This window comes from Leiobunum rupestre, chromosome 7 (genome assembly GCF_980474605.1).
Source record: "Leiobunum rupestre chromosome 7, qqLeiRupe1.1.hap1, whole genome shotgun sequence".
NCBI lineage: Eukaryota > Metazoa > Arthropoda > Arachnida > Opiliones > Sclerosomatidae > Leiobunum > Leiobunum rupestre.
Genome location: NC_143390.1, coordinates 12108800 through 12119310, shown reverse-complemented (window position 1 = coordinate 12119310; position 10511 = coordinate 12108800). Strand labels below are relative to the sequence as shown.

The 10511-nt window shown below is 43.5% G+C and overlaps 1 protein-coding gene across 1 annotated transcript in view; it reads right to left on the bottom strand.

Annotated features, from left to right (window-relative positions):
• Positions 1-3473: 3473 nt before the first annotated feature.
• Positions 3474-10511, bottom strand: part of LOC149934458 (uncharacterized) — a 100214-nt gene continuing 93176 nt past the window's right edge. Inside the window, exons 3-4 of the mRNA XM_090181213.1 lie at positions 5796-6538; positions 3474-5722 (exon numbers count right to left, since the gene is read on the bottom strand). Coding sequence (XP_090037339.1) covers positions 4309-5722; positions 5796-6538 — 2157 coding nt within the window. The 3' untranslated portion in view covers positions 3474-4308. The remainder of the gene's footprint in view (positions 5723-5795; positions 6539-10511) is intronic.

Here is a 10511-nt window from a genome sequence, read left to right as displayed (position 1 = left end):
CGTGAATTCCGCATTTGAACAAGGAGACGACGAGTGAAACTAACAACAAAAGTCCTTTTTTTAAACTAATTAGGTCGTACAGTAAACAAAATGTTGTGTGTCACTTTTTTCGCACCATTTTTTCAAAGTTAAAAAGATGTTGGTGCATGTGGGGAAGAGACGTAGGCGTTCACGTTTACGCCTAGAAATGAGTTGCTGAAACTCTCTAACAGAGACATAAATGGAAGGAGCTAAGTATTTTTGTTATTTTTTTATCTTGAAATAAAATATCGGGCGGATTTCATGACATTTTTAGAACCAATTGTACGTATATTTGTTATCTGGCTTGTTAGATTTGGGGTTGTTTTTCGCTTACTATTAAATCAAGTAAGCTTTATTGGAAACATTTTACACTGTCTATTCTCTACATTTGTCGGTCAACGTTGTAGAACAAATCAGTTTAGAAGTTTGAACGGTTACAACAAAATTTTCATATATTTTAGGAATTTTAGTTTTTAAACCAGGGTACACGAAACCGGTTGTTTAAACAATATTAAATCGTGGTTTTTATAATAAATAAATAAATCTTACTTTTCACCATAGACCAAGAATTTAAGGGGACTCACTGTTCCAAATATTTTGACACGGTAGGCGTGGCCTAAATCGGAAGGCTTACTGAGGTACATCAGCCACTTTGAATCGCCTCAAGAATTCTGTTCAACTATCACTGCGAGTTGGGGCTTAGGAGCCAGTACGTGCAAGAAAGTTAGGTTAGGCTTACTTCATTAATTTTTTTAAGTTTAGAAATGAAATGGATTCCAATAAATTTGATTAAAAAACCTCAGTCATACGCTGCTTATTGGTTATTTTTACTTATCATAATGGTTAATTACCATTACTTACAATTTTAAAGGTCCAATTTCAAAAATAAAAGGTCTAAAACTTACTAAGCCTAATCATTTAACCGACCACAACGGTGGTATTTTTTTAAAAATTGAACTACGAAACTACGCCGGAAATCGACTTCAGCGACGCCAAGTTTGTCCGCATTGAACTAATATTATCCGTGATTTTCCTATTCCCGGTATTCACACGTGCTTTTTAAAGCCTGAACAGTGAGTCCCTTTAGATTCTTGGTCCATGTTTTCACCTTTTTCTATTAGGTGGTTCTACAGGGTGGAAGCCTCAGCCGTGGTCCAGCCTCGGTACTTCTCCTAGTACACCAGAGTGCTGCGAGTGAAACACTTCTACAGGCGCTGGTAGGAAAAATAGAAGCCTCAGCCATGTTCTAGCTTCAGAACTTCTCCTAGTAAAGCATTTAGAAGATGCGCTTCAAATTCTCTAATTGGTCTATGTTTGACCTACCAGCGCCTGTAGAAGTGTTCCACCCGCAGAACTCTGGTGTACTAGGAAAAGTACCGAGGCTGGACCACGGCTGAGGCTTCCACCCTGTATAAATTCAGATAGAATGCACTCGCAGGAGTCGATCAAGATTTCGCAATTTGAAGTCCACGTGCGAAACGCGCGTACCAATAAAGTATTAAAAAGCTCGTGACGAAGATCAAAGCATTTTATACTTTAATTTTATTATCGTTTTATTTTATTTTATTTCAAAATTGCGTTTTTGCGCGTGACAGTACCTTTACATTGTGAGGTATAGCAGGTATATTTACCTGCTTTTATACCCTAAAATGGCGGCGTATTTTCACGCACAAAATGAATTTTAAGATCCACCAATTGTGTATTGTGTAAACCATTGAGTTGGGAATATTAATCTTGAGGTCCAATCAAAACGTCGGATTTCAGTATTTCGCGAAACAAGTTTTTAAAAAATAAGAATACTGCCGTCTGCTCCCAAATGACGAGAAAACTTTATCATTCTATCCGTGGCGCCGTCTATCTCTCAATGGTTCGTTCAAATAAGACGCGTTTTCCGGCAAAAAGATTTTTTTTCAAAAATAATGGATGGCGCCACGGGTCAAATGATAACGTTTTCTCGTCATTTTAGAGGAGACGGCACATTCGTAATTTTCAAAAACTTGTTTCGCGGGGAGCAGATTTGATTGGATCTCTAGATTAATATTCACAACTTAATGGTGTAAACACAAATTATTTATCGGTGTATTCTACGAAAATTTATCTAATTAATAGCGAATTTTGTCTTAATTAATCCAATCATAGACACATTTCAATTTAAACTATTGCGTCTTCAAATGATAAGCAAAATCCATCTAAAATGATAACGTGATTCTCGGGTTCAAACTTCTAGAGCGTTTTGCATAATTTTTCTACTAATAATCGTATTAATTGATCGTTGGTATATTTTCAATTTGTTCTTATCATAATGAAGTGTTAGCTATAAGCTTGTGGACTTTCTCGTGACAACGTTGGTGCTCGAAGCGGAGATGGCATAACGGTCTTCTCCGCTAACACGATATTTATAAGCGTTCTTAAACTTAGGCTGTCTTCGAATTCACGTGATTGTGATGGGCCATATTCGAAGTTAGCTTCGACGACCGAAGTTGATTTCGATTATAGACTTATATCAGGAAAATATATATCTATACACTTGGTATGTACACGGCTTATTTACACAGGTTAGTATTCAAAAGCGATATGTGGGGGGACCGTTACGAACTGCCTTGGCTTAGCCATTTCTCATGTTAAGTAAACACATGGCTAAGCCGTGGTAAACATTTTTCGCGCTGTAGGAGTAGAGCCCCGTTAGCAGCGCCACCTGCACTCTAATTTTAATTATTGATAGCTAAAATATAATTTTTAAAGTACGAAAATAGTATTTTTGCTTTACTTAAATTTAAAATAATAATAATAATAATTAGCACTTTTTTACAATGAAGGTGGCGCTTGGGAAGCTATAATTCCTATGGAGATAAAGGCCAGCAGTACGTAACGGTCCCCCTTTTTTAGTACGTACGAAACTACACCGAGTTCTAACCTGTGTAAATAAGCCGTGGTATGTATAAGGCTTCATTACCACCTTGTGGGGCTTAATGGTTACATTAATTTATTTGGATAGTTAATGAAAGGAAATGAGGTAAGCTTAATGACGAATCGGCGTTAGCGAAAATCTCGGCTGTAAGCCACGCCCATTTCTATGGGAATCACCAGTCATTTTTTGACATTCCTAGTGTATACATTTATAAATTCCTGATTATATTGCATAAACTAAGTCTTACAGAACGTATTTAAATACTGAGAAATTGCAGAAGCAAAATGTATTGCCTAAGCTAGAGTGATATCGTGATTTAAATTGAAACAGTAACGCCATCTGTCGAAGATTCACTTTCAAGAGTTTTTGTCTTGACACAGTAGCTGAGAATCAACAAGTATTATAATTCAATTTAATTAAATCTGTACCAATGAATAAGAAGTTAAATTTAGGTTTTTGATAACTAATAATACACGTTTTCTCGTAACAAGATGGCGTTCTACAATTTGTAAAATAGAGATCCAGTATGTTATCGTATGTTCTCAGTAAACCTAAATGCGTTCTTGACTCTATGCTCATTGAGGTTTGTAGTTTATATTTGTTTCTATTTAAATGGCCACGTTACTGATGGCCAGCTATTTTCAAATTTTCTAAGTTGGGCTTCATATATTTCATAAGGAAGGCTACCATGTTCTTCGCTTCTATTTTTGCATTTATATACATGAGAAAACTCTTTTTATTTGCTCATAGATTGAACCCTCCTCCAGCGCTTTAAACAGTTTCGGTTATTTAATAGTTATCTCTTTTATAAGAAAAATTTCCAAAACGATCTTAAAGGGAATTAAGCCTAAGACCCAAATAATTCTTAGGGGTGATTAACAAACCACTAAGCAGCGCCCAAAATGTCAAACGCCATACGATAGAGTGGCCAATATTAGAAACCTTTGGCAAATGGGTGACAGATATAATAGAAGTTATATTCCCTTTAAGCGCTAGAGGAAAGTTGGATCTGTAATAGTTGTTGCGTGTCAATGTTAACTCAAAGGTGCCGGTCTGAAAGTAGATAAAATTTCTTTGGTGGGCCAGGATATCATTTTTGTCTTAATAGCTAGAAAGATTACGTTCTGAATTCGGATACAGCCATTGACCGCCTCATTTCGTCGGATGAGCGTTGCTAGTCCAAATGTTTTTGTTCGCCATTGTTTTAGGCCGATGTCCCACTAACGATCAGCGAGGAATTTGGACTCCGGTTAGCACCGACAAGTCGTATCGCGATCGCGTCGATTTCGGACAAAGGACTCGAAGCGTTTGTTGTTCGTCTCGAAAATTATCGGTTCTAAAAACGTTTCGAAAAGTAGGATGAATCGAGGAGGGTTTTATCATCTGGCCAGGACCCGGTTCGAGGATGAAGAAGTAGAATTGGATTGGTCCACGACTTCTCGGAACTCCAGGCAAGAGGACGACGTTTGGACACTGACGGGGCGCGGCCGCGACGCCACGTTAAGGCTCGACTGGAAGTCCCTTTCGGTGCGCGAGCGAGTGACGCGTCTGGCCGCGTTCACCGACCACCTCGAAGAAGAATGATTGTTCGCGACTAGTGGCTGTTGGTGTTGGCGGGTCGCGGCGTCGCGGACGAAGAGACTGCTGGAAGACGGCGGGCGGGCGAAGGGGAAAAGGGAGCCGGTCGATTCGCGGAGGAGCAGAGGCGTCGTCAGTCTCAGGGCCTCTTCGTAGGTCGGGAGCGGAGCTTCGTCCCGCAGCGCCAAGTCTTGGCTCCGAGAACGGCAACAACGGGACGGAGTCGGCACCCGAGTCGCGGTCGCCGGGTCGTGGAAAAAGGCGAGGTCGCTGCCGACGGGATGGAAAGAGTCGAGATTCGGAACGTCACTAGCGCGGCCGAAGGGGTATCGGCCGCGAGACGAAGGAGGCGAAGACGAGCGGCAGGGTGACAACTCTTCCGGGGCGCCCGCATTCTGGGGACAAGTGAACGTCCGGCGCATCCCCCGCCCGGGGTGGTACGAGTCCCGGTTCGATCTGAGCGGCGAGACCAGATAGACGACGTGTCCGTTGGCCAGAGAGACCCGGCTCAGGGACACCGGCAGCCCCCCTCCCGCGCCCGAACGTGATCCCGAACCGGGGAACGGCGATGAGGGCCTCCTGGTTCGAAGATGGTGGCTGTGGTGGTGGTGCGATCGGTGACCCAGGTTGTTTCTCGAAGAAGACCAGTACGAGGCACTCGGCCAAGAGGTGCCCGTCGACGATCTTCCCCAGGAGAATCTGGAAGTGGCCCAACGCCACAGGGAGGAACGTCTGTCGCGACTGACTCTGGCGAATGCCGGCTCATCTTCCTCGGTCTCGAGGTCGTCGCCGTTGAGCGGGATGGACAGGGGGGCGGGGCTGGCGTCGAAGCTGAAGTCGGGGATGTTCCCGTTGGGGTCGGGCAAGGGAGCCCCGGTGCCGGCGCGCCAACAAGGGCCGCTGCTCTGCCCGCTGCTGGGGGGCAGCAGCAAGAGGGCCTCCGAGTAGGATGGGGCCAGGGTGAAATTGTCCGAAATGTGTCTTTCTAGTTCGACGCTATCGGCCGTGCTGCCGCGAGACGAGCGTCCACCCGAATGGCGGCGCGTCGCGTTGCGAATCAAGGGCGCGTGCGCTTCTTCGGCGTTGCTCCCTCCGCCGCCGAAGAGTTTCGTCACTTGGTAGTGAACGTAAGCGGTTTGGCACTCGATAACGAACCTCAAAGGCCACGAAAGCAACGTAAGAGATAAAATCCAGAAAGCCTTTTGCGAGACGTACCTGTTTCGAAAGAGAATGGAAAATATTTTTGAATCTCTCAACGGCGGCGTTTCCAGCGTAATGGCGTACTTACCAAGGTGGGCGATCGGCGAAGGCGACCATGTACTCTTGGAAATCGGCGCCCACTAGTTCCAGGCCTTCCCTCATTTCCAGATAGTCGTCGAGGCGTTCGTGACTGGTGAAGAAACGCGCTCGTTGCCCTTCGAACTCGTCGGCGGCTCTGGGGTCGGCGAAAGCGAATCCTTTACTGAAGCGCAACTTGACGGCCGCGAACCTCTCGAGTCCCACGAGATTGCGCGAGATGTCCCTCACGCCGCACGATGAGTAGACGAAGCAAGACCCCGTGGCGTGAGAGTTAACGCGCTCGTAGTAGGTTTGGGTGGTCGTGTAGGCGTCGCCGTTACGGTAGCGCGTGACTTGTCGCGAACGCCGGACGTAGTGGTAGCAGACGGCCTTCCACCAGATAACCGGCTGGGCTTCCCGCAGACGACGGACGTGGTCGTAGACGGCCGAGGCCTCGACGCGATAGGCCAGAGAGAGTCTGGTGCTGCAGTGCCAACACTCGACCAGGTAGACGACGTACAGCATGGCCAGGAAGGCCACCGGGATGTACACGTAGCCCTCGTCGCAGGGGCTGACTCGCCGGCGGGTGGCGATCGGGAAAGATTGGAAGTTGACCACCAGGCGGGACACTTGCGCCAGCCGGCACCAGGCCACCGCCACCAGGCAGGCGAAGAGGAGCAAGGTCAGGACCAGGCACTTTGCGTGGGCGTCGCGTCTCAGCGTTTGACAGATGCTGCGTTTCCGAGGCCACTGCTGCGAGGACGAGAAAAACAAATTACCTTCTTTAATAAGCATTCCCCATATTTGCCACCGAGTCTATTCATTAACACTTTCGTTCCAATTAGAGACCGAATAATCATCATCCATTTCCGAGGGGAAAAAAACCCGGTTGACGCCCTTCTAGGAACCCTCTCAACCACGCCGCCCGGGAAATTTACTAATTAGATACGGAACTGTCATCGTTTTCCGTGAAATTCATTGACGCCTCGTCTCCGAAAGCGTCATTCCGCGTTACCAGCGAAACGAAAATATCAACGGAGAGCCAACGGGGAGAAGAAATACCAGCGAGCGAATAGAATGACGCGTTACCTTTTGATCAACTAATACCTTTTGAATGAGGGTTTTTCTTAATCAAGATAAAAACGTGGATCGAAAAAAAGCACTTTCGGCTCTCTCGACTCCTTTTTCAATCCGAGCTAATCATGATTTCTTTGGAAGCGCGTACAACACCATTCTTCCTCGAAGGCCGGTGAGCGGCTGAACCATTACTATAAAGCGCCTTTAGTCACCTCTCTAAGTAGCGCCTTCCGTAGTAAAGGGCGTTTTATCTCCATTCAAAGTGTAGGAAATAGAACACTCTGCCCAATTTACTATCTTACGCCGACGGAGAAGCGAATTGATTGAGAAAACGTTGCCCCGTACGCTAGAGGGGCTCACCTCGAAGCCTCGAAGACGGCGAGAACGAAGGGTAAAGTCGGCGTGCTTGGGTACGATCGGGGCTGCGAGGTTATCGAGGTCACGGCTCCGTAGTGGCGCTTCGCTGGCTGGCTCGTTTGCGTCTTTGAGAGCCATTTCTCGGCCTTTCCAAATTGACCTCGCGACAGATTAAGGTCAACTTTCTTCCTCTTCCCCTCGATAGCGCGTATCTTCGCTTCAATTGGTGAGGTTGGCCGTCCCTTTCGAGAGGGCCCAAATCTTTCTATTAGGTTTCTATATAAACAAAAATTGCGTGCAGTGCTCCTTAGAAATAGAACGAGCCGTTACCGCGGAAAACATCGCCAGAGGGGGCTATCTACTTTGTTACTAGACGTTGTTTTTGATCTTCTTTGTTATATTGTACCTCTATTAACGCGTTCAGTATATTAGAACAGAGGTTAAACACCCAACGTTAGTCAATGACGGAATGTCCTCGGACAATTCTTGGCTGGCATTCTAGACACCGTTGGATTAACATTGCGAAATTTCTACTAAGACTTCGGCATGTAAAATCTCCATTGCGACTAGGAATCGATAGAAATACCATGGAAATACTTGAAGGTACAAGGACGAATGTGGTATTTGAAACTGCAGTTAGCTCGATTCAGTTCCATACGCGTATCAGGCTAAATCGAATAAATTACTGATAGTGCCGTAGAATCGATTCCATAGCTGAAACCACGAGCGCCTCTAACGAGATAAATACGAATTTAAAAACCAAATATCACGCGTGAAATATCTATATTATTGTGGTCATTCTAGAAATTTAGTAACCTTAGGACTGTTTAAAATATTAAATTATTTATTTTAGTGTAATTTGGATTTTCTGTTTGTAGCAAATTGCAATAAGATTTTTTGAAACGTAATTCGTTAACGTTAAAATAGAGTTTATGGTTTAGAAAAAACTGGTTTCTTTAATAAATGTTTCAGCAGTAGAAAAACCCCTGTATAATAACTTATCCCCAAATTAGTAGGAGAGAAACCCCTGTATAGTAACTTGTCCCCAAATTAGTAGGAGGAAAACCCCTGTATAGTAACTTGTCCCCAAATTAGTAGGAGGAAAACCCCTGTATAGTAACTTGTCCCTAAATTAGTTTGAGGAAAACCCCTGTATAGTAACTTCTCCCTAAATTAGTTTGAGGAAAACCCCCGTATAGTAACTTCTCCCTAAATTAGTTTGAGGAAAACCCCCGTATAGTAACTTCTCCCTAAATTAGTTTGAGGAAAACCCCCGTATAGTAACTTCTCCCCAAATTAGTTTGAGGAAAACCCCCGTATAGTAACTTATCCCCAAATTAGTAGGAGAAAACCCCTGTATAGTAACTTGTCCCCAAATTAGTAGGAGGAAAACCCCTGTATAGTAACTTGTCCCCAAATTAGTAGGAGGAAAACCCCTGTATAGTAACTTGTCCCCAAATTAGTAGGAGGAAAACCCCTGTATAGTAACTTGTCCCTAAATTAGTTTGAGGAAAACCCCTGTATAGTGTTACTTCTCCCTAAATTAGTTTGAGGAAAACCCCCGTATAGTAACTTCTCCCCAAATTAGTTTGAGGAAAACCCCGTATAGTAACTTATCCCCAAATTAGTAGGAGGAAAACCCCTGTATAGTAACTTATCCCCAAATTAGTATTCCAGTTGAATATTCATGGGTTAAATAGATTGATGCTATTACCGTTAATCTCAGCAAGTTTTTATGGGGAAACCTCTTTAACCTGTGAGGAGATAATTCGCAATCTCCATAACAATAATCAAATCAAGGAAGTGTCTCATTGGTTCCCAAAACTGACGTCTTTCGACTTGATTGAAGGACAGGCCGGTGATGCATTTACTTCCCCCTTTGCCGGGTAAAATTCGACCCTAATGCCCCGGGAATGTCATTCTCCCTAAATGCAAATAATTGCATTCTTGACCTTGTTCAAGTACGTTATTCGTTTCCGTTTCGAGGTGCTTAAACAGCGAAACCAAGTTCACTGAAAATGAACCGAAATTTCTCGAATACGTGTTTAGTTTTTCTCCCGAAAATTCTAGTTACCGTGGAATGTTTCAGCTTGGATTAATATTAGAAGCTAACAAGGTTTCAGCAACTGATTAAAGGTATCCACGTGAACATATTTTCCTAGAGTCTTACAAGGAGTCTACCCGAGGAGGTTATCACCGATTTTGTTGAAACTTATGGTAGTATGAAAATTGCCAAAGGGAAAAGTTGCGATGGGCTTTAGTTTTCCCATGGCACTCGAAAATGTTTTTGACCTCTCAAAACAAAAAAATCTCCATTTAAAAAAGCATGGGATTTTCTCGGTTTCACAGGGTACTTACTTACTTAAAAAATTAAAAAAAAATAATTTTCAAAACATACACATAAAGATAAATTTGACTATTTTGGGTTAAATTGATCAAATATTTTTGTAAAATTGATCAATTTTGGTTCAATTTTAACAAATTTTGGGTAACTGAGAAAATCCCATGCTTTTTTAAACTGAGAGGTCAAAAATAAACTAAAGCCCATTGCAACTGTTCCCTTTGGCAATTTTCATACTACCATTAGGTCTACCTGACCCCCGAGTTTCAATAAAATCGGTGATAACCACCTCGGGTAGTCTCCTTTGTTAGTGTCGTGTAAAAATGAAACAGCAAATGACCCTCGTTAAAATTAAGTTAAGATTAATTTTAATTTGCGTAAAGAAGGACCAGTTGATGAAATCTAGGAGCAACAAACACAAGGAGAACGCAGCTAGCCTTTAAACACGCTAACGAAGGGTTGTGTACGAATTTCATTGGACGAGCGTCACGAGCCTTTACGCTGAACGTTTTACGGGCGGGGGGAAGACAATTTCCGAATTTTCCCCTTCCGACGACAGCAGGCGCTAAAGCGTCTAGCCAATGAAAAACGTACACAAGAAAATCCACGACTTTTGACGGGTTGCGTTCTCCTTGTGTGGGGTGTTGTGTTTGTTGCTCCTAGGTGAAATCCTCGTTTGAACATCCCGGGCTTCCAAAGATTCAACGGTCACTACGACTAAGACTAAGCGTTCAAAGGGAAGTCTGTTGAAATTATTGGAAAGCTAAAATTTAATAAGCGAGTTTCAATAACCGTATCGTCATCTATCGGCTTTAAAAATAACTATTAGGATGTTACTTTGGACAACAAAGAGATTGACGTCATAGGTCACCGAGGTCACTCTGTGGTATAACGTAAGATCTTAACATCAGAAACCTTTTTGCTAAATTTGACGTGGTAATCATACATTTC